The sequence below is a fragment of the Strigops habroptila genome, chromosome 9, assembly GCF_004027225.2.
Source record: "Strigops habroptila isolate Jane chromosome 9, bStrHab1.2.pri, whole genome shotgun sequence".
NCBI lineage: Eukaryota > Metazoa > Chordata > Aves > Psittaciformes > Psittacidae > Strigops > Strigops habroptila.
Genome location: NC_044285.2, coordinates 10,404,340 through 10,428,769, shown reverse-complemented (window position 1 = coordinate 10,428,769; position 24,430 = coordinate 10,404,340). Strand labels below are relative to the sequence as shown.

General features: G+C 41.7%; 1 protein-coding gene across 1 annotated transcript in view; it reads right to left on the bottom strand.

Moving 5' to 3' along the window:
• HOMER2 (homer scaffold protein 2) overlaps positions 1–24,430 on the bottom strand; it is a 62,756-nt gene that overhangs the window by 22,315 nt on the left and 16,011 nt on the right. Inside the window, exon 2 of the mRNA XM_030497292.1 lies at positions 16,756–16,912. Coding sequence (XP_030353152.1) covers positions 16,756–16,912 — 157 coding nt within the window. The remainder of the gene's footprint in view (positions 1–16,755; positions 16,913–24,430) is intronic.

The window sequence follows — 24,430 nt, the reverse complement described above, 5'->3', positions numbered from 1 at the left end:
ATATCCTAGCAACGATATCATCCAAAGCAATTAGCAGTCTAAATTGAGAAATTGCTGTATTCAGAAGATTTTTTTTCCTAAAACAAAACAGTTTCTATCTTGTCTTACATCATGCAGGCATTCTGATGTTTTGTCTTCTTTATCCAAAGCACTGTCACAGTCCTGCAGTTAAACACGGCTGCAGGAATGTTACTGAACTCAAAGCAAGAGCAGGGACAGGAGCTATAAAATTACCCCAGCAGAAATGCAGATGCAAAATCCTTTTTTTTCAGTGTTATAAAGGCACATGGCTGCTCCCACCACCCCACCAGGCACCCGGGATAGCCTGAGGCCTCCAAGCAGGCTGTCCATCAGCAACACCTGCCCTCAGACTGGAAAAGCAAAGTGATATTTCAGCATTTCTCCATTTGGCCTTGGGTCTCCATAAGTAGGATGACAGAGACATGGCAAAAATGAAAAACAAGGCAAAAAAAAACCAACAACAAAAAACAAGACAAGAAGAAACTAATAGCTTAATAGCGAGTTTTACTTGGGAGCATGGTGAAGTGCATCACCAACATTCAGCATCAAATGTGGGCCTCAAGACAAATATTCTGCCACTTTACACAAGTTAACTAATATCTGCTTCACTACCAGCAACTTTGAAAGCAACAGTGGTTCTTGTAATTAAAGAAATAGCCAACAAGAGGAAGGCTGTTGGGATGAGGTCTCTAAGGAACTTAGAGAAGCAAGCATAAAATGTAATCTTGCAAAAAGGAATGAGATATATGTCAGGTCATTATCAAAAATCTCAACTTTATTTTTAAGATACATTGTTATATGAGTCTAAAGACTCCTTCTCCTGGAAATTAATTCATGTACAATATTCTTTCTGCTAACAGAATACAAGCTTTCTTTAGTAATGCGTATCATCATTTCCAATATGCAAATTATGCAGTAATTAAGCCAAATCTGTGGGACAGTTTAATTAACATGATCAGGAAGTATCCTGGCAACATCATTTACTATGTATTCCAAGCAGTTTTTTCCTAAGCTATCATTTACTTTTAGCAAAAAGTGTGAATTAAATTTACCAGAGAAAGAGCTTTACTTGCCTCTATCCCCCCCTAACTTCAGACCTCTGTGCTGATGTTTTCATTTGCTTTCTTAGAAATTCCTCAACTTCAGAGGTTCCTTCTTTTTGCACCATTACTTTCAAATAAACATACAATTTTCTGCCTCTTCTGCCATTTGCTACCACTGAAAGTTTCATGAGAAGGATCCAAGCAGAGGACGGCTAGGTGGCTGGTACCCCTGAAATTGTTTTTTGCATGGGAATAAACAGGGCAAGAAAGGGGGAAAGGTGACTGTGGAACCAGCTGGCCAACACACACCATACAGACATCAGCTTTCAGGGTCAAAACATCTTTTTTAATGGCCAGTTGACAAGTATAGGTGTAAGCAAAGCTGCCCAAGATGTGCTGTCCACTGGCTAAGTCACACAACAGAAACGCAGCCAACATAAAATCCAAGTTCAATTTCAGAGAGGTAGGGATTTGACAGTGCAAATTAAGTATGAAGATACAAGGATTGCATTATAGAGTAACCAGAACAGGAGGAAAAGTTACCACCAACCCTGAAAAATCAGGATGCTTTCCAAAAACTTTAAGGAAAGTGCTATATGTATATTTCTTCTTTAAAAACCTTACAGCAGACAGATGAACTACTTACAAATGTTTGGCTTCTCAAGTTACAGAATTTATTTTAGAAGCTCTGAAATACCCAGAAATTTCAAGTGAAAAAAAGTATCATTTCAGTCCTACTGAATTTGTCCTATCAAATTTGTCCTATCAAATTAGACATCTCTAGGGAAAAACTAATAAAATGACTTGCTCTATTGAAAGGCAAAAGCTTCACTCACTGGAAGCAGACTCTGAGAACTTCCATACCTTCCACAATAATGATTGACTAAATACAGATATATCAAAGAAACACACCAAAGATATCTTTCAGACCACAGTCCACTGTTATGAAAGATGTGATAAAAGGAATAAAGAAGCCCGCAAATTGTAAACCAAGGAACACCTCATTGAGTGATGAAATGCACTACATTAGCTTAGCACCTTACAAGTTAAATTTTTCTATAGCCAGTGCAGAATCCAAGAAAAGGTTGTGGTGATCACACACCTTCAGGAAACTGACAGTTCATCTGTTAAATTTATAATAAGCTGCAATTAGTGAAACTGCCAGGAAGCTGGCTCTGCCTTTTCTTCCCTTAAATCCCCCTGTCAGTCAGGCACTTCAGAAACACAATGCTCCTATGGAGAAGTGATAACCTAAGTAAAAGCTTAGGAGATTAAATCAGAGCTCATGGAAGCAGTTCAGAGGAGATGGATTCTGTGGGTACATCGCACTTATCCACCCAGTCTTCCTCCCCATCATGACCCCATTGCCCCATCACACTTGCAGGAAGATGTTGTAACATTGAACTTTAGGAGCATCAGTCTGTACATTCACTTCCCATGGCAATCTGGTCATCATTTCAGAACATAGACACCATATTGGCCAGGGAACAATCATGTTGGTTGTGTTTAGCAGAAAGAAAGGGCATTATGATTTCAAAGAATGATAAAAACCAAGACTTGCAAGTGCTCCTGTCAGCCAACCCAGCCTATCCCCCTCCCAAAGCTGGCTCACCCTCGGCTATGTGAGATCAGAAGGAACACACGCCCCACCACTTTTCCATCTCCCAGGCATTGAGGTCTCCAGGGGTAAGGGCAGAAGGCAAGGGAAATATTTGTGGCTACCACAACAGGATAAATCAACCCAACCATGAAAATTTTATTTTTTTATGAAAGGATGAGCCAGAATTTTCAGGTTTCAAAGGAAGAAGGATCTGAGAGGAAGAGTGCAGAAGGGAAAGGGTACTATCTGAAAGCTACCATGGGCAAGATGAGCCTGCAGGCTCTTTTCCACCCCTGCAATCCAGTATTATAATTCTGTAAGAAAAGGCCACTCATCAATTCAAATGGGCTTTTATGAAATAGCTTTGCATTTGGTCCTCATTCGTATAATACACACATGGTGCAATTCCAGCTGCATCAGAAAACGGAATAAACTTACAGACTTTCATACAGGCTAATGGATTCAAAAGACAAACTACTCTCTAATCAAATGTAATCAATCCCTGAAGTGGTTAAAGAGTTCTCCCTAAAGACAAAGGCAAAGAGGAGATAACATAATAAGCACCTTACAGAATAATAAACTCATTCATAATACTCAGTTGTCTACATGCGGTTTAAAAAAAATAAATATCTGCCTTTGCTCTCATCTACATGCAAGCAGATCAGATGGCAAACATTCCTGAAACATCCACATAAGCCAAACAAAATCTCGTACTAATTTCACTTCCTTTGGGAGAAAAACAATCCTGACAGATCTAAATTTTTATTTGAAGATGACACAGAAGGATGTTCACAGTACAAGGTAGTGCTACATCAACCAGAAATTACTCCAGACATTTAGAAACACAACAGGTATATTCATCAGATAAAAGTGAATGCAAATAAGCTGGCGTAGAGCAGAACATTCATAGGCTGTAACACACCCATCCTGCTGCCTTCCCACGGAGAGAAACTGCCAAATAAATCAAGCAGGCAGAGGTCACAGGACAACCTGAGTGCATAGAAGGAAAAAAACCCATATTGGCAGCCCATGCTGCTCCTAATATATGAGCAGTGCCCATATATACAGCTGCCACTCCTTTTGGGGGATGCTTCGAGTATTTAAAGGGTTTCATTCCCACACTTCCCGTATCAAACAGTGCACTAAAGGGGAAAAGCTGATGTAGCTCCTGAAAAGACATTTTCCCAAGTCATTGTTTCATTAACATAAGGTGAACGTGCGTGTTGGTTGGCAGGAGCACAGAAGGAGTGAAGCTGGAGCAGCACACAGGTTTTGCCAGCTTGGCTCACAGCACACGCCCTGGCCGCATTGGCCCTGGCTTGCCAGATTTACAACAGGGAAAAGCAGAGGTGAGAGCAAGCTCAGCTCCAAAGGAAGAGAGCGGTGATCGCGGTGGGCTTTGGGCAGAGCCACTGGCACAGCCCTGGGGAGGAGAGCCAATGCCCCTGCAGGAATCGGCTAGAACACTTCCTCTGATGAGACACCGAAGGGGACCATGAACCAATTCGGTCAGCCCTGACACCAGCTTCTCTACCTGGGAAAAGACCAATATAATAGCTATGAAATAGCTCATGAATTATTAGCCATGTATATTGGAACTGCATTAAATTAAATCAGAAAAGGTCTCTTATTTTGGGACAACAGTGCCACATTAGGAATTATTCTGGGATTTTCCCTCTAAATTCACATCACCTGTTACTCTAAAGTAACCTCACCTCCAGGAAAGCCCCAAGGCCTGAGGCCATAGGATGTACTCGTTAAGAAGTCACTACATTAATACCTCCCCATCTCATTTTCACACCTCTGAATATGTGCTTTCCAGTTTGCAGCCCTTGTAAAATTTAATTTCCCCAACCCACCAGGCTGCTAATCTTCAGTAAAGATGTATCCCAGTCTAAAAACAGAACTGAAGAGGGAAAGAAGCTGCTAATCCTCTGGCCGCAGCTATCACAGGCTCAGCAGGTTCTTCCAGCTCATCAAGTCAACATGAATCAGAAGGGTTTGTGACACTGGATGTGAAGATGAGGAGACAGGGATGGATTTGCAGAGAAATTCTCCCTACATCCCAAATGTTCAGCAAGTCCCTTGTGGAATTAACCCATACATTTCTGTGATTTGCACTATCCTTTGCACTTTCTATCATCCTTCCTACCTGTGCTGAGAGCTTCTAGACTTCGATGACACAGAAGCCTGGGAAAACTGAAAGTAGCAACAACTCTTGTTCCAGCTTTGCTTTATCTGCTGCACCTGACGTACATGGTGCTTTACCTGGGACAGGCTGAGGGCACTGTAAACATATGTCAAGAAGAGCATTGGATTTCTCCATTTTGCTATTCCTCCTGCTCCACTACATCGTTTGTGCGTGATGGGGGGACAAAGCACAGGGTAGGCAATAGCTGGCAGGACATCTACTACCAGCCTCTTGCTCTGGCTGCCCATCACTTTATCGCTACAGTGCTAGTAAGCCTGGCCAGCCAGTGCTTTTCGAGAGTTTCTGTTCTACGCAGTTAACCAGGACAGTAGCTATTTCACCCATCAACAGACTCCAGAAGCATCCATAGCTACATCATGTATTTCTGCAGGAGGCGGGAGTGGAAGGGGAACCGCAGTGATTCATCTGCACTCTGCAAAGAGGAAGACGCCAGGATGCCTTGCAAGCTGCAGAGGACTTGCTGCAGTCCAAAGTATTTACTTCCCAACTTGAGGTCCCTCTGAAGAAAGGAGACTCACCTTTTACAGATAAAGTATCTCACATGCTGCTGCTGCTTGCTTTATGGGGAAAAGAGCCATTTCTACAGTTGCACATAGATTTTTTTATCTTGCATTACCTTGTGCCCCCAGAACAATTCAATGAATGATGAGGTTAATTTTTAACCCTAAAAGCCAACAAATCAAACAAACCCCATACAGTTCTTGTCCTCTTTCATGAAGAGAGATGTAAAAATAGCTTCCCCTGCCCCCCAGTAAAGACACTAATAACTGTTTTTCCTCTGGTAAAATATTTCTGTTGTAAAGCCCTCGCTGAGAACCTGTCTAAATGCAACAGAAGTGGGTTCATGATTATGTGAATTCTATTAAATAAATCTCCTGCTACACCTACTCCATTGCGCTCTTTTTCTTCCCAAGGTAATTAACATCTCTGCAGAGTTGGCTTCCCACCTCCTCCACCCAGTCTAAATCTCCAAAATCTCCTATTTTTGCTTTGACATCTGACTAGATTTTTTTTTCTTTTTCAGCACAGCACACACATCCACCACCCACACGATTGAAAGCACCAGCAGCTGTTTCAAGAAGAAAATCTACAGCAAGGATTTTCAAACCTTTTACGCTGGAACAAATTGTTACCCAGGAATTTCATGCAACGTTTTACAAAATATATAAACCAAGATGCTTGTGTGTTATTTTCATATGAAAAATAAGATTTATAACTTAGCAGAGGGAGAAGAATACAGTGGAGACTATTTTTTCCTAGTGACTAAAATCGGGACTAGGGGCAAGGTTGCATTACCTGCAATTACATACAATTTTAAAACCCCATAGTTATATCACAATTCATGCTTTGGAAGATTAAATAAAAGCATATAGTCTTTGTATGGAGCATAACCACATCCCTATATGAATCATTTAAGCACTGATCATTTTCTGCATCCTTCAAGCTGTATGACAACAGCCTCACTTAAGCCTGAAGGTCCCTTTGCAGAGGTCAGAAATGGCATGGCCACGTGGCATCGTTAAAGACTCCTCTACTCTTTAAGAACCTAAACAGCCAGGGAGCAGTCAGCAGTAGGACAGCTGACCACTTCCTCTCTAAAATCTGGTAAAACTGTCCCTTGGCATGAGGAATGGCCAAGAAAGGCAGGTAAATGACTCTTAGGAGATGACAGGATCTACTTGGTATCTTCTAAAGCACCTCAAAGTGGCCACTGATGGCAATCAAGGGCAACCAGGTCTAGCAACACTTAGGAGCAATACACTAACATAACTGAAGATACAAGGTATCTATGAGATAATATAAAATACCAGTCCATCTGTGTCCTCAAGAATGCCTCATCCCTTGTTTTGCTGTTAGAATATAAAGCTAGGTGAAGGTTAGCTGGGGCTCATGTGATCACCTTGTTCACTCCTCAAGGAGAATCAGCTTTCAGCTAATATTTAGTGGTTGACAGTCATTTATACTGTTCTTCATTTCCCATCTAACTCCACAACCCACAATTAAGAAAGAAGTGATGTTTGGTGGTTTGTTGTTTTTTTTTTTAAACTGGGAAAATATTGCCTTGAATTATGTTTGGTGCTCAAATGTTAAGAATACACAATGCAGTGTAGTTTATTTATAAACTCCATCTGGCATGGCTTGATTAGCATGTCTGATACATTAACTCTCTGAATAAGGATTTCCAACTATTAGATACCTCTGGCACTACAGCAGGGGGAGAGAAAGGAACAAATAATTTATACAGCTATTTCAATGGACAAGTAATCCTCAGAGTTTCATAAAGCATAGCTTATAGGAATTATTCCTTATTATTTTCAGTTGCTGATCTTAAAAAAAGAGGGAGTAAAAATCCCAGATTAGGAAACGAACAGCTAACCAGTGCTGCATTTATTGCAATTCCTAACAGAAGTCCCTAACACCTTGAGGAGGCTGTGGAAAGCTCACAGGGATGGAGCCTGTGCTCATTTCGCTTATGGGCACAAGGTTCCTCACCACACTTATGATTTCTTTTGGAAAAAAAAGTCATCACAATGCAAAACCCACAAGCAAGCTGAGCACCACTGAGCTCTCTGGAGTCTGGTGGGTAGGTATGGAAGTTTTTGCCACCTATAAATTTGTCTATTTTAGTCTCATCCCACAGATTTTCCTTTGATCGGCTAATGAAACCAAAAAGATGAGGGAAGGCATCTGCAAACTCTACCTTGTTGTGCCCGTGTTGATGACGTTACTAAAAACTTTGAATTTTTTCTTAATTTTCACATAACTGCAGGAATGGATTATTTTCACCAAAAATTTGTTCAAGGTTCTTCAAAAGCTTTGCTAAGTTCAAGGACCATGACCTAAACCAGGCATCTTTTGCTTGATAACAGGTTTCTTTACCTGTTGATTAAACCATCAGATGGTTTAATTAACCTCTCTGGCATGTTAAGACAACACATTCATACTCGAATCTGGTGACCAGAAACAACTGTGTGAGGCAGTTACAAGCTGAAACACTTTATTTTACAGAGATTTTCCTATTAATTTTATGGAGATGTTTTCAAAAGGGGACATTTACCCAGAACAATGTTTCCCTGCTTGCTGGTGAGCAGCGCAGCAAGATATCTTCTAGCATGGAGTTTTAGCTTTTCCTTTTTTCTTTTAAGAGTGACAAATTGTGTTTCTGAAAAAGTCGCTGCAATCTCCTGGATTCAGTTGCGTGTGGTCTTTCCAGAGGCAGTGACACACACATGCGCTGTACATACAAGCAGAAAAATGAGCCAGATAGGATCAAAGAGTGGCAGATGTGCTTCTGTTCTGTCAAGGATACAGCTGTTGCCAGCATTTTGTTATCTTTCTCCTAAGCTTACTAACCAGCTTCTGACGGATTTACTTCCAGAAATAATCCAGACAATGAATAGAAGATTTTTCACATTTCAAAGTTAATAACTTGGAAAGAGATTAATACAGAAACATTTAAGTGATACGAGTTCTACAGCTCTAGACTTTTTTCCTTTTTTTCAAACCAAAACACATCCTCAGATAATGATCATCATTTCTGGTTGATGCAACCTCAAGGGACCCACCAAATTTCCTGGCATTTATTTTGCTCCATCTCTCAGCTTCTGACAAGCTCTCTTTCACCTGAAGCCCCAGGTCAACGTTTTTAATTTTTCTTGCATTCCCAGCTCATCTCCACCAGTATCAGCAATTCTGAAATTACCACTGCAGTTAAGCCCTAACAGTATTATTTTTTATCCTCTGAACACTCAAGAACCTGTCCACACAAGCACACCAAATGTTACGAGCTCTACCTATCCAAACCAGTCTTGGCAACTGCTGAAAGTTCTCCTGCAGACACAACTGTAGGCAATGTACTATCCTCCCAATTATTAAATCCTGCACCTCCCCTCAGCCTGTATTTCTGAATACTTGATATCACCTTAAGCAAATAAAGGATGATGCAAGAGGGTAGACTCATCCTTGGCTGACAGCTCTGCTTCTCCTTTAAGCTGTATTTCTTCATCACCAAATTCCAAAGAAAATGCTCTCAAGTTATTTTAATGTCTAGAGAGGAACAAAAACTCAAGTGACTTTAGTCAAGCTGAGTACACCACAAACATAGACAACACAAACATTTTAAGACTGTGGGGGAGTTATTTTCCTTAATTCCATTCACTCTTATTTCAAAGATGTCTTTGAGAAGAATGTCAAGTCCTGGGCTATATAGCAGACGGATCCAGTGCACACCGCACTGTTCTCACCCCACATAGATACTGATCCTTGTTTTAAAAAATACATTTAATTTTCTGTTTGCATCTGTCCTGCTTAAACTTCCATTAACCCCAGCATTCACATTTCTCTTTGAGACTCCACAGGCTGAATGATTTAACTCTCCACAGGCCCCTTCGGAGCTTAACACCTTGTGCACACCCCACATCTTTGAGGTGCTTGACTCATCACCCCATGCAGAAACCCTCCTCCCACTGCACCCGCACCCTGGCTGCAGGGCTGCTGCTGACCCAGCACCTGTACCCCAGCCACCACTGGAGCAGCTACCTCTGCCTAGCAGGCACCAGCATCACCCACTGCTGGCAAGTCTTCCTTATATTGAGAGTTCCTCCTGAATCAATCAAAGTTATGCTAAAAAGTATGGAAGTTGCATCACCCCAACTTGCAACATCTTTAAATGAAATCAGGAAATAGCTATCAAAAACATTAATTATTTTCTGCAAGTTGTTTCACTGAGTGAGAGACTGATTCCAACTTAGGTTAGGCTCGTGTGCTATGACTCAGGGCAGGACAGATGTTCTGCTCTAAATCTGCTCATCATACAAAATGAAGGAGAACTTCTCTACGAAAGGAGCAGCTGCCTCTCTGAGAGGAGCTCGATCCAGCTCCATTATTTACAGCAACGACAAGCCCAAAAGAGACTGCAAAAAGCAGCTAGAGACTCTTCAGGCATCTTTTACAAATTACTTTGTTTAGCACAACTGGTGCTAGAACATGTCTCCAGCAGATGAGCATCATTCTCCAGCATGGGCTGGGAAATCCGAACTGGGAAAAGTCCACACTGCAGCTGCCTTACGAAGCAAACTCACCCAATAAGAGGAATTAAATGGCATCAAATTATTTTAAAGGCTCTAGTATGGGTTCAGAGTATATACACACTGATATTATTTTAGCTGCTCTGCCTCAACAGTAAAGTACGTATCTTTTATGTGATGTTTATATAAAGATCATAAACCCACAACTATTGTTTTTACTTAATAGCCATCTCACTAGCATAAAAGTAGTGAGATGTTTATTGTAATATACACACAAACTATGCAAACTGGAAGACAGGATTATGCATTAAAATTGTATTTTATACTATGTTGTTATATTTTAAAGATGTTCTTCCTTTTATGTGGGGGGCTAATTAGTTCCATTTGTTGGAATTACTCTTTTGCGGCTCCAGTATCATCTCCAGTGCTAATAATCATGTTGAAATTAGCTCCAATAGTTCATGAAATACTTAACATACTATGACAAACAGAAGATGAAGACCATCAAATATGCTCATATTTCCGTATTACAGTAATCTGCCAGATCAGTACTGGAAATCTTTTCTTCTGTCATATGAAGGTTTCTTTTGCGGACAGCTACGGACAAGAATGCAGGAATACTGGATCAGTCAACTCAGACCTTCACAGGTCAAAACCTGGTTACCTTTCCATCAGCTTACCCTCATGCGGTGTCAGCCTTAAGCTGGGATTGTCTTCAGGGCTCTTCAAACAGTAACACACCACTCTTGCTCATGCTCCCCCCCCCCACCTGTTTTATGGTTGGCACTCTTTCTGGGACAAGCAGAAAAGATTTCCCACATAGCCTGGAAGAAATGGTGTGAAGGGCAAAAAAGAGCACAGCAGAAAAGGTTTTTTGATGGAAAAAAAAAAAAAGAAACACCCATCTCAGTTACCCAGCAGTGAAAAAAGCCTTGAGAAGCTGGAATAAAAAATATTTTCTGCTAATTTAATCAGATTTTATCAGCAGGGGCTCCCTGGAAATCACAGTCCTGACAGTGCTGCAGTCAGCAAAATCATCTTCAAGGCAAGGAGCGTGGCCTCTCGGCATTTCAGAAGGCACAAGGCTTGGACCCCAGCAGCACTGCGCTCCTCTGGGATGCACACAGCACCCCTGACAAGCGATGGCCATAAATAAAACTAGGGCAGGTAAAACTGGAAATAAAAGAATCTTCGTCCCTTTGACAAGACACACATATATGCTCACCCACACCTTTCAATATCATAGCATTGAATTCAGGATTTTTCTATGCACATTGAAAGAAAAGGCAACATACCACTTTGTAAGGTGACTTTTCCTGTACTTTTACCTCCCTTAATCTTTGGCTACCCAAGGCTGTAAAACATCCTCTGATCATTTCACTCCAAATTTATTAAACCTGAAAATTTAGGTAGTTAAAAACTTAGGTATTTAAAAAATACAGAACACAGTACGTCACTCCACCTAATTCATTGAGGACAGGGTCAGGCAAACACACACTGATACTCTGAATGCCAAGAGGAAAGGTGATGTGATCATTTCTGCTACACATTATCGCAAATGAGATCCATGAGGTCTTAGAGGCACAGTTTAGTGCTGCCACACCAACGCAGGCCCCTGCAGAGGTATGCATTGCCAGAAGACTTTTTTAATTCTGGGCCAAAAATTTTGTAATGTCTAAATTACTTGCTAGGTTTTCCTAAGAAAGGGTTACTATTGGTTTAATGGCCGAATTTACGTCAATGTAAGAAAAAAAAGATCATAAAGAATCGGCCAGATGAAGGAATTTCATCTGTGCCACCGTACCCTGCAATTTTTTGCTGTGAAAGGAAAGCTTCTTAAATCTAAGAGTCACCTTTTGGCAAAATACTCTAGGATATTTTTAACAACTATGTCTTAAAATAATTCCATTTCCACAGGCAAAGAAAATGATTTGTTTTGAGTCTGAACACAGCTCTGGAAGAACTCTGAATTTCCTCTCCATGTGCCGAGGATGCCTGCCTCCAGTCATGAGAACAAAGAAAGCGTGGTCACAAAGAGGTGGGCAGCTATTAAATTAGGTAGCAATTAGGACTGGTACAAGAACTCAGAAAGCCAGAAATACATCAAATACTAGCGGATTTACACACCACCCTTTCTTACCTCCCTACGTATCTGCTACCGCATGCTGCTGGGGCTCTGTCCCTGCCAGCTTCACTCTACCCTGGAAATCACACTGTACTCTTGCTGTAACAGTCACTGACAGATCCCATTATAAAAGCATATATGCCACTTAATCAAACAGCTTCATCGTACTTTATAATGTACTGTATTCACTTTGGGGAACATTATGTGAATACTGATTGGCAAAATTTGGACCATATTCTTATTCTTACTAATTGCAATTGATTTCAGAAATAGACCCACTGATTTTGCTTTCCCAGCACAGCAATTTTTCTGGTTCTCTCTTCAATACTTTCACACAGTTATGCCCAACTTAGCTGCTGATCTTCAATATTCAAGGTAATTGCTGGGTAATAAACTTTAAAATGATCTAGCTAGTGGGAGTGACTGTCAGCTGACATTTTATTTTCCTCTGAAACACAAAGTCTTTGTTTCTGTACCAGGTATTTACCAAAATTACTCTTGCAATCTATTCATCTTTTTAACCCTGATTCTAATTATTTCTAGTCATCTGTTTAAGCATCTCATAGAGACAACTTAGCACTGGCATCTGACTCTTGCTGTGTCACTCTGCTGCTACAATCTCTGAATGTCTCACTATACACTTTATTGCTGGCTATTAATTTTTAAGATAGCTTTATGTTCCTTATTAACAACTTATTTCTCAAAAGATAAAAAAGATGCTGTTGCAATCACAGGTTCTGTAAAAATGTAACATCTGAACATTTGAAAATGAGGACAGAAGCTTGTTTCTGAGGGATTATATTTCCTTCTCAAATTTCATACACAAACAAGTTTCTCATTCTTTCCTCCTTGTCTATGTTGTTTGGATAATGCGTATTTCCAATGTATTAAAAATAAACAAATCCCACCAACTAGAGCACTACCATGCATTACTCCAGAGGGTGATGGAGGATATTAGTCTGAGTAATTTTCATGCTTCCAAACTTTCTTTTCACCTCTGAAAGGCGGAATAATGTAGGTCACTTTTAATGAGGAGCCTTGTGCATGGCTTTCTCCACACACTACACAGCAACCAGGCACTTGTAAGTTCATGTTCTCCCTGCATCATCACCATATTTTATCATTTTTCAGCAGGGTTGACTTTTGCCCACAATGCTGGGCTGTTTCATATGGTGAAGCCTCTTGGCTGCCTCATTAACTCTGAATTGGTGTGTGCCCTTGCATTTTAGTGTATAATTTCCTCCAGCATTCATTATGCTGCAGTTTAAACAGCCTCTGGCTAGAAACTTCTTAAAACATCATGATGAAATTACTTTCTTGACAACATACAAGTCAATTACAATGTAATTAAAAGATACACTAATCCATTAACTTGTTTGGTAATGGTATCTTGGTTAAGATCATCCAGTGCATACTTGGATGGTATCTATGAAATCTTTTGCTATAAACTGTAAGCTACTGTCCACAGCACCTGCTTTTCTCTGAAAGACACAGGAATTTTACCTGTTCTCTTCTAGCAAACATGAGGAATTAAAGGGGTACAAGCTGTTTTGAATCTAGGGTCTCTACTCCTCAGTTGTTGACTCCCCAGGCATTTCAATGGGTTTTTTTGTCATTGGGCTGGGAGGATTTGGAAGAAACCTGGCATCTGGAAGGCGTATGCTCTCACTGGGCTGCCCTCCACCACATCGGAGCCTCTTGAATATCCCTCTGCAAGGGAAGAGTTATGTTCCCTTGTCTTCACTCTGCTCCCCACTTTTACCCTATTCCCCTTCTGTCCCATTTTCCTCTTTGCTGCAATGTCTGTCTTCATGACCTCCACATACCAGCCAGGCCCTTCTGTCCTTCCCCACCACTTGGCAAATGGGTAAAGACCTGAAGGCAGCAAAGCCAAGCAACTCCCCTGCCCCTTTGCCAGCCATGCTCACAAAATGAGTTTCCGATACTTATACCTGGTTCCCTTAATCCCTCACTTCAGCCTACTCCTAAATCCTCCTGCTCCCCTCTGCCCTGTGGCACTCCTCCTCACCCTCCTGTGCCCTGGGCTTTTGGGGAAGAGGGACAAGGACCTGCCAGGAAGGAGAAGGGGACAGGCTACACCTGCTAAGAGAGAGGACAGGGCTGAAGGACAGGGGACTGCAGAGGGTGCAGACCTTCAGGGACAGCAGCAGCAGCCTGAGGAAGCCACTCCGGTGAGAATCACAGCCCATCGGGTAGGTGGTGCATCAGGAGGAAACGAAATACTCATCAGGTTGACATTTTACAGCCTGCCCAATGCTCTGCACAACAACAGCACTAACAGGTGTCAGCAGCCCTATGCAGTTCCTCATACTTACAATTCAACATACTGCCCAGGTGATATGCTGATTGCTAGAAGTCAATAAAGCTCATGCAACTGAGTAATGAAAAATGTTTCAGTGAAGTGCCCTGCATTCTTGATCACTTTAAAATATCTTTATTGTTACTACGTAATGTCAACTTATGTTGGTAAAAAAAATAAATCCAAAATTAATCCAACATCTTCATACAAGTTGGATTTAAGTGAGATGTCTCTGCAAGCCAATGTGCATCATATATGTTTGTCTAAAATAAACTGTTAGAATAGCCCCTCTGCAGTTCGGACAAGGATGGAGAGTTGTTAAGAGATACACATCCTCTGTCACCACCTTCCTTCTAGGGCCAGCTCCCTTAATGTACTTGAGCTTCAGCTTTTTTGTCTTTTAAACAGAGATAACTTCTGCCTGCAGGGATGCTGTGATGCTAATCCATCTGGTATTTGCCAGCACATGCAAAACTTTATTCTAATAAGTGAGATACACAGAAAGCAGGACACCACCAACTGATACTGTCTATATTCTTCCTCACATTGCTACCCAGTTTCATTTTTGGCTGGAAAAATAGGTCAAAACACTAACCAATAGTTGTTTGAGGGAGAAAGGCAACTTTTAACTTATTTTGGTATAAATGCCCTTCTTTTTCCAAATCAGCACTCTTAAAATGGACAGGCAGGGTAACAGGGGACTCTCCAGAGGTGAGAGTGAAGGAAGCATCTCTTCTCAACCTGTTCCTTAATCAGCAAAGATTCAATACAAGAGGAATTATTCACATGGCCAGCAACTGATTCTTGCTTGGGAAGCCCTGGGGGAGAATTTCAATCATGGAAAGCTCACCTTCTTCTAAGACATGCTAAAATGGGCGGGTGGTTCCCTCTAAATGTCTTTTGGGCAGATTACAAAGCAAAGCTTGGATGCCCATCTTGTTGTCAGCACACCCTTTGCAGTTCTGGCAGAGCCTCTGGCTGAGGGCATACGCTGCCCCTGCAGCTTCCCCCTGCCATACACGGTAATTACTTTCTCTTCCTTAATTGGTCTTAATGCATGCATACACATCCACAAATCAAGCGACCCGCTGCTGCGAGTACAGCACTTTTGGCTTGGAAGTCATGCTCGCCCGCGTTTGTAAAGCCAACATCCCACTACCACCAGCACCAGCTTCACCCAAGCAGGAGCATCCATGGGGTGTAAGCAAATTTTGGGAGGGGATCAGCTTTCCCCAACAAGTTGAAGGGGTTGTGTGTGCTGATGGCAAACCAAGGCAGCTGAGGCGATTAGTTGGTGCTTCTGGAAATGAACACACCAGCACAAACAACATGCTGATGGAGATATATTAATGCTGTACCCTTGTCAATGAAACATTACCATCAATTTAAGCAGGCAGTATGGCTGATTTATAAGCCAATATATAACCAAACATAGCATGGGAGATGTTTGGAAAAACAAGTATATGACACAGGCATGACAAATAGAAAATCTTTAGTAAGGGATGATTTCTGCAATCTCTCTCTCCCAGCACAGTGATATTTTAACATCTTCATCCAAACAGGAACACAGATAAACAGGCTGTAAACTTGTCTCATTACCCTGTGGTTTGTGCTTTGGCAGAAATGACCGATGATTTCTGTACATGAGTGAAATGTTTTAACTTACACTCTGACTGGGGTCTGCTAGGGGAAAGCAGTCACCATACTAGTCAGAGGGACTAATCAGAGGGATAAATGTGGTATGTAATAAAAACAGCTGTCTGAGCAACCCATTCAATCTGACTGATCAGGATTCTTGCAGGAAACACTCCAGCAAACTATCTGGTAATGAAAAACAAAGTAAGAAAAAAAGAGTGTGTGTGTGTGGGAAATCTTCATGCCTAATGTGTCACCTAAGGCTGATGAACTCCAGTGCAAAAGCTGAAGAAAATTAAGTGCTAACCTGTAAACAGTTCAACCAGGCAAGAGTACGCAGTTGGCATTTACATTAAAAGCTCCAGCCTGCACATATCAGTCTCCTCATTCCATTTAAAAAGAACATTTTTTTTCACCAAAAATGGCCTCAGCCTTATCTACCTAATACAGTGGTGGTTTTATATACTGTGCTACAGACTCAATTTGGACACTTAAAGCTCTTGGCTCATTAAGATTGTGAAGTCAAACTAGTCAGAGATAAAATAAATGAAGTTTGGAAAAATCATTTTTAAGGTGCCCTGTGTTTTTCCAATATTCACTACAAATGCCCATTATGGATTATTGTCCTGAAACCAGGACAGTTATATTTAAAAAGTCAGTATTTATGAACTTAAGAGCTTAATGTAGCCCACCTATGTCTATCTTCAGCCAGGGCTGACAGTAACAATCCTCTCTGCACAGTAAACACGTGGGGGTACCATCAGCCTCCTACCTTGGCTCCATCCACACTGATAATCCGATAGCTGTTTCTCGTGCTGTCATAGAAGTAGGAAACAGTAACAGCCTGCTTGCTTGCGGGAACCCAGTTCTTCTTCGTGCTGGGGTCAATTTGGAAGACATGGGCTCTGGTGGTGAAGATGGGCTGTTCTCTGGAATAGGGAGGGACAGGAGAAATGGATGCATGAGTCTGCGGAAGATGAAATGTCCCAGAAGCCCAACCTGGACCAGGCACATTGAAAGCACAAGACAGGGAGAACCTGGCAATCCCCCAAGTTGAAAAGGCAGAGCAGTGACACTGCTGAGCCACGATCCAGCCATGGGCACCTCTCCTTGGCATCACTAAGTGACGCTCAGAGCCCTAAAGTTACTGCTGTAGCCCAGGAGGCAATCGGCTGTTTTCTCCCCATGGTATGCTGACTCAGTACTCACCTTTTCCTCCAAATATTTATTTCCAGGAAAGAACACTCACATGCATTCTTTCTTTCCCCATCCACATATTTTGCCAAAAGCAACAACAAGCCCCTCTTGGCTGGATTTCCTCCTGCCGTGCATTTCTGTGAACCACTACCTACCGCCAGGGCTCCTCTGTGGATGCCCTAAGGACTCCAGTGACCTACAGGCACAGTATAATTACTGAAACATTAATCTCTCTCCTTAGTATCCCACTGTTCCGTGGATACGCATGAAAATTTCATCAGAGGCAAAAGCAGTCAATCATCCTGGGGAGCAAGGGAGGAAAGAAATATAAGCAAAGCCCTGTGCTGATATATATTCCCTTTCAGTTCAACTCAGTGGATGATGTACTGCCACTGACACTCCGTTCCTAAACATCAGTCCTCCTTGGATGCTTTCTATCATCAAGAAAATTGTGCACACAGTGGAGGGGTTTTGTTTTACCTTCAGTGTGTGACAATGCAAATCACACATCAGAGCAGAGAAGATGCAGGACCAAAAGAACAAAACATGATACACATAAAATCTTCTAGGTTGAAGATCAGAATTGACTTACTTAAAGGCTATAAAACTAAATTCACTTCCAACTATACCTTTAATCCAAATTTAGCAGTAGAAGTGAACTGCAAATCAAGCTCTACTGTGCTTTTATATACATTTTTATGCTTTCAGTTCTTAGAAGCTACAGTATATAATGGCCTACATTAAGTGTACCACTCAATATATTCTTACCACATACGAAATACTGTATCATGAATAGTTACTCCTGCCAGAATTATAACAGGATTCAAACCCAACTGTACTACAATAGAGTTACCGCCCAAAAATGTTTACCACATGGAAACTGAAAAGGCTGCCAGGCTGAATTTTGCACAAAGCAAATGAAAAGCAGTAGGTGAAAGGCCAGAGAGATCTCTTGCTCTCATATGCTATTCTCTCCTATTCATATAAATAATTATCTTCTATTATTCTCAGTCCCATAGCTTTGGAACTATGTTTTTCTTAACATTTCTTCAGCTCCTTTTATATCCACCTGTGCATCTGCAGAACAGAACAACTTCAGGTACTGCATGTAGGAACTGGAACAAACATCGACGGGAGTAAATTTATGAATATCGAACAGATGAAGCAATTTAAGAGTACAATTAGCTCAGGAAAGATAGAGTGAACTTGAAAAGCCCAGCAAGTCCTCAGGAGGGAGAAAACAAGGCAAGGGTTCCCTCCTTGCAAGACATATGCAAAGTTTTACATTTTTCCAGGGACTGCCATGCAAGTTTCTGGATGGACAGCAGTGCCGAACCCTGTACAATACTGCAATGAAATAAACTGAAATTACAATGGGACTGTCATGTTCCAGCTGTGAAAGAGCAGCAGTTGCTTCTGCTCTTCCTTATCAGTAACTCACTGAACCTGACTCTCATTTCACATGCTAAAATCGATGCCGTCCTCAGCTGGGAGGAAAGAAAGACCAGGTCTCCATAACATTTAAGAAACATTTCCATCACCCATTATACAGGATTAGCAGTGTAACACCCACGAAGGTCACAGAGTTTGTTTGCAATAAGGAATGCAGGGAAGGGCACTTTCCCCCAAGCCACTTACTCTTCTACTCTAAAAATACGTACTTTCCCTGAGTGAAGAAAAATCTTGACTTTATTTTGCCTTTTACTTAGTTCTGTATTTTTAGTAGATTTTACTAACAGTTTCTGCTAATGGTAATACGACCTATATACCGCAGTCTCAGAAGTTTCTCAGTTTCAGAAGTTTCCTCCATGCAAACATATTCTACAAACAACTTTAACTCTGCCAACTCATCTTAACAACACCAGAAAACACTGATGAAACTATGTCTGGCCTCTCTGCATATAAAGCACATAAACTATGTAAGTTTATATGCTTACATATGTACGTATATAAACTAAATCCAGAGATAAGAGTAGAATGAAGGGAAAAACTATCTCTATTTTTTCAGGAGTCTTGCAGCAGCTACTGTTGCCAACAGGAGCCATATACATGCATCCAATTGGATAAATTAATAGATAATGAAGCTCAGAGCTTGAGACAGCCATCTATCTATTCATGTGGGACTTTTATTAAAAAGTAAAGGCAAAACCTAACTATGTTTCTAATCCTTACGATAATTAAACCAAAAAAAGAGTGCATTTTGTCTTCCTGGGTGCAAACAGCAGCCCTATCACTCACAGTGATAGTGTGCTACTTGATAAATTATTGAGAAAAAGGAAATGTAATGTGTAAACTTAGGCATTTTAATTCATTCAAGATAAATGAGCTGTTGACCTTCCATTGAGACTAAATTTGGAAGGGCCAGTTGGTTGCTCTCCACATATGCCTTTGACTTTTCTGCCATAGGTGGCTCTACAAGGTGGCAAAGCCCCAGGACTGATTTTTTGAGCCCCTGGAGCAGATGAAGTAGCCCCAGGACACAACCTCCTGGAAGGATTTCCCAGTGTTGTCCCATAGTAATTAAGAAAAGAAGCTGCATTTCTGCAGCTGTGCGTGGTCCGCGGCTGAATCCACTTGCGGGTCTGCGCTCAGCTGTTACACCAAAGAGCCCAAACCCATCAGCAGGGTCCATGAGTGGCACCCACCAGCACTGGAAGCCGATGTCACCATGCTTTCCCTCACACCACAGCAGGACAGCAAAGCCAACAGCACTGACAAACTCCAGTGGTGCAGCATTTACATGGGGGGTGGTGGAATATCCTCCTTCATTGTATCCCAAACTCCTTTGACCAGTGAAGCATACCCAGAGTCAACTATATAACCATGGCACTCAATTTTCAAACGAAACACTGAATTAGACACTTTAAAACATTTAACGCAACCTCACAGAACTCCAAATTGAGAAGGATTATTCTGTGTTACTCACTTTCAACTTTTGACATTCAAGAAATCACTTTACTGATAGAATAATGACTTTGTTTTCCAGGGTTTCTTTCCTTTTCATTTTATCTTTTCATTTTATGCTTAAAACCACAGCAACACTAGCTCGGAATTCCCACAGCACATCCTGTGTGGTTTGAGCCCCTGTAAGCTGCTCGTTACGTGAGACTGCCAGTTCGCCCGGGGAGGCAGGGAGCAGAGGCGCTGCCAGCCAGGCTACAGACTCATAAATCACAAGACAAAGAGAATTTATGAATGTTTAAAATCTCATTAATTTTAACCCAAGTTGTTAATGATTGATTAAATACTCTTAAAAAAAAAAAAATCCGTTTAAAAATCAATTTGACAGTTAACATCCACTGTTTAGAGTAAAGCTGCTTGAAAGGTAGCAAATGGAGACCTAAATTACAGCTAATAAATCTGCATTATTAAACAAAGAACAAGACAGAAAATGCATTTTTATAAGCTTTTTAAATTATTAAATATCGAGAGATAACCAACTGCATCCACAGCTGTGTGAGCTAGAGTATCACTTTCTGGTTAATATACAACCATGCCAAATTTTATAAGTGTATGACTAGCTGCAAGCCATGTGTTTTATATTACTCTTCATAATCAGCAGGAATGAGCTCTCACTTAGGAAAAGTTCAAATTATTTAATTCAAAGTTCCTTGTTTATCATTTGAATCATGAGCACAACCAGTGATTTAAATCACTTCAGCTGTCAAGAGCCTTTGCTGACTGGCAGCCAGGATCATACAGGCTGTGGGATGTTGGTGGCTGATGGAGTCGTGGCACATGGCTGGTGGCCAGCCAGCATTCGGGAGAGCCCCAGGCCCAGCCGTGTGTGGGGCTGCGTGGAGCTGGCTCCAAACAAGGCACTGATGATGTGAACACTTCCGTATTGGAGCAATCTTTTCTGATAGTAAATACAACATGGTGACTCCTGTGGGTGCCTGCGGGATCAGCACCCAAGTTCTTTTAGATGTGCAAAGTGTCCAGTGCACATCTGGGGGATGCACTGACCGAGCTGTAAATAGAACAAAGCAGCTGCTTTACTTGCTGTAGGATCTGGAACATCAAACATATTTGTGACAGGAGCTCTGGTACCCTGCCAGAGGGAAAGCTACTTTTGCACCTTTTGCTAAAACTTTCTTTAACAGATACAGAAAAAAATTTCTGGGATAAGGATTCTTAGTTTACAGGACAGGATTATTTGTACTCTCCCCATACTAATACCAGACAGCTTTGCATTAACTGCTTAATTTACCAATTGGAATAAGCATATTTTTTAAAAGAACACATCCTCATATAGCTGCCATTTGGCGGAGGAGGCACTTGCCTGCAGAAAGCGCATCAGTCTGAGTTTGGAAAGTGGCGCTTCCTGCTACAAGCCAGCATCATGCACACGCTGAAGTTTATACTACCTGACAGTGCCAGCAGATCTGCAGTGATTTGCCGTAACAAGTATTAGATAATGACGATCTTTCAAGAAAGAAAAAGTGTTTGTGGGTACAAACACAAAATCCTACATTGCGTGTGACCGACCCTCCCATCACTGGTCACAATACAAAAAATTTTATTTGCTAAACAGAACATGAAAAATTTGCTGTCATTAGTTATCTGGATTGATCATCGCTACTACTGCCTGACAGTGCAATAAAAAGAACTAATCCTTTATGTGTATCTTCACATATAATGTATTTTGGAGTGCCATTTGTATTTGTTTATGATAATTAAAAAATAAGCCATGTTGCTAAGCAGAGAAGGACTATTCCCACACATGGCATTCCCACTGGCACCCTGACAGCTGCCTTCCTCTCTGGTGCGAAAGCAGGATGATAATGACACCAGCTCCCAAAGCCACCAAGCATTACCTGTGCCTCTGACTTCACAAAATGCATGCACAGCTCCAAGGGCTAAGAGCACATCAGCAAGGCAGACTTGTGCCTTCAGTCCCAAAGAACACCGAATAAGTATATCCAGCCCCTTGAAAGCAGCAAGGTCTCCAGTCACTCCTCCAAGACCCCAAAAGTCATCAAATGTCCCCCTTCAGCCAGCAGCAGAGCTGGCACCAGGGGTCCCCATGCCTCAGGGTGCTGCTGCCCTGCCAGGCTCCTGCCTTGCCTGTCTAAATTTTACTGTTGTGTGATGGCCCCCAAGTTCATGGATGGAGATTTTTCTCCTGTTTGAAATACTCATCTCCATGAAAGTCCAGGCTAGTAATGATGCCTAAAAATTACCTGTGAAAATACTGTTCCATCTACCCATAACACTACTCAGAGATGTAGTGTTCCATCTACACGTAACACACACCTCAAACTTTTGAAAAAACCCTCTTCCCAAAACACCAAAATCCAAGTAAAGGCAGACCTCTGATGAAGGACGTAACTGCTGTGGGGACAAGTTACAGCTCATGGTGTGGCACATGGTAATTAGCACACTGGTTGCAGTTTACACATGAAATTAATCTTTGCTCAAAGCAAAAGAGAGTCTGCTATCCTCCAGCCTGTTACATACTGAACGCTTGCACCATCTTGGATCAAATCTTTCCAGGAAGTGGAAAACTACATGAATTAGCTTCTTACTGATGACTGAGGATGAGTTGGAGGACCCCTCCTTGCCTCACCACATGCGCTCCAGTCAAGACAAGTCACACTTGCCACAAACAAAGCAAATTCAACTGTCTCAGGCCAGTTCCTTGATCTACTGTCATCTCAATATCCATCCCTGCCGCGCTCATGTCTGGGGTCAGGGACCAGGCTGGCAGGCTGGGCTCAGTCAGCAAGGGCAATACGCATTGCTGGGGAGAGGGGAACGCTAAACCTGCACATTTTACAGATGTAGCAGCAAACAGGCATTACGAAAGCAGGCAGCTTGCTCCCTTCCCAAACTGGCATATGCTAGTTAATCCAGGTCATTCAGATCTCATCAGCTGCCACAGGCAGGCTATGGTGCCTGGTGCCAGTGTACACAACCAGCAGAAGTGAAGAGCCTGTTTCAACTTGTAAGGGTGCAAAACTCACAGCATGAAGCAAGCAGGTGGGTAATGGCTCCATTTTACACCTGAGGAAACAGCCGTTGAGAGCGAGATGGCATCCTGGGATAAAAGAGCCAGTAGCGAGCCTGGAAATAAAATTAAATCGCCTCATTTCCTCTCTGCAGCTTTGCTATCACCGTCATTGCAGGACTTTTTTATACCAGAGCTTCTACCCAGGGAAGGTTTTGAGTAGATGAATTGAAAAGGTTAAATCAACAGCTGAATATTCACCGCTCAACAAGAGACTACTGTAAAAATTAACAGACCAGAGAGAAGTTATCAGTGGTTTTAACAACTGCTCGTACATGATGTGGAGGAAGGTGGGACAGGATGCCAGCCCTGCAAACCACCCTCCTGCAGCCAAGCATTGGTGGCTCCACAGACCTGGGCAGCTCCCATTTGTCCTGCAATGCAAACAGCTCTCCTCACACAGGTATTTCTATAGCTAAAATTACTTGGAAGGAGAACCAACCCCAAGGAATACAGGGCAGAAAGGGTGAGCACAGAGAGAAGAGGAAGACTTAATATTTGTTGCACACAAGAGATGAGAGAACTGGCCCAGTGTGATAGGCTGGGATAGCAAGGGACAACCTCACTTGGTTTTTGCTCTTCTTTTTTCTCTCTGCAAAAAATAAGATAGTGCAGGCACTCCTCAAACTGCATTTGTTGGCACTCTGCTAGCCAAGCTTTGGTGTTCTGTGCTCCAGGGTGGAACTGTGGGTACATAGAAGAGTACAGAGAACAACTTCTGAAAAACCCAGATTAGTATTACAGAAGAAACACCATCCCCCCCAAAAAAGAGAAAAAGAGAAAACAGCTATTTTTAAAATATGATTTACTCAAACTCCTTCTTTTCAGTCTTTCAGCTGCTGAAGTTCCTATTTTGTAAGCAGACCGATCTCATGATGGGGTTGAAAAGAAGTGCTGAGTCTGGCAGAAGCGCTAATCAAGGGCAAGGTCATGCAACTCATTCAAATAACCACATTCACGATTCTCTGGTGCCCACTTTATACTAGATTTTATATCACCTCACCTGCAGAAATATATGAAATTCATGCAGAAAAGTCCATCAAGCTTCCTTCTTTCACAGGCATTAGTATTTCAACCGACAGAATGTAATTAGCAAAAGTGCTTCTTGCATTTGTAGGAAACATAATAGTTCCAGTTACTTAGACAGAAAAATTAAGAAAAAAACCCTAGCTAGCTAAAGAGGAATTTTCTGTTAAAAGCACAGACATTAATTGAACTCATTTCTGAGTAAGTCCATAAA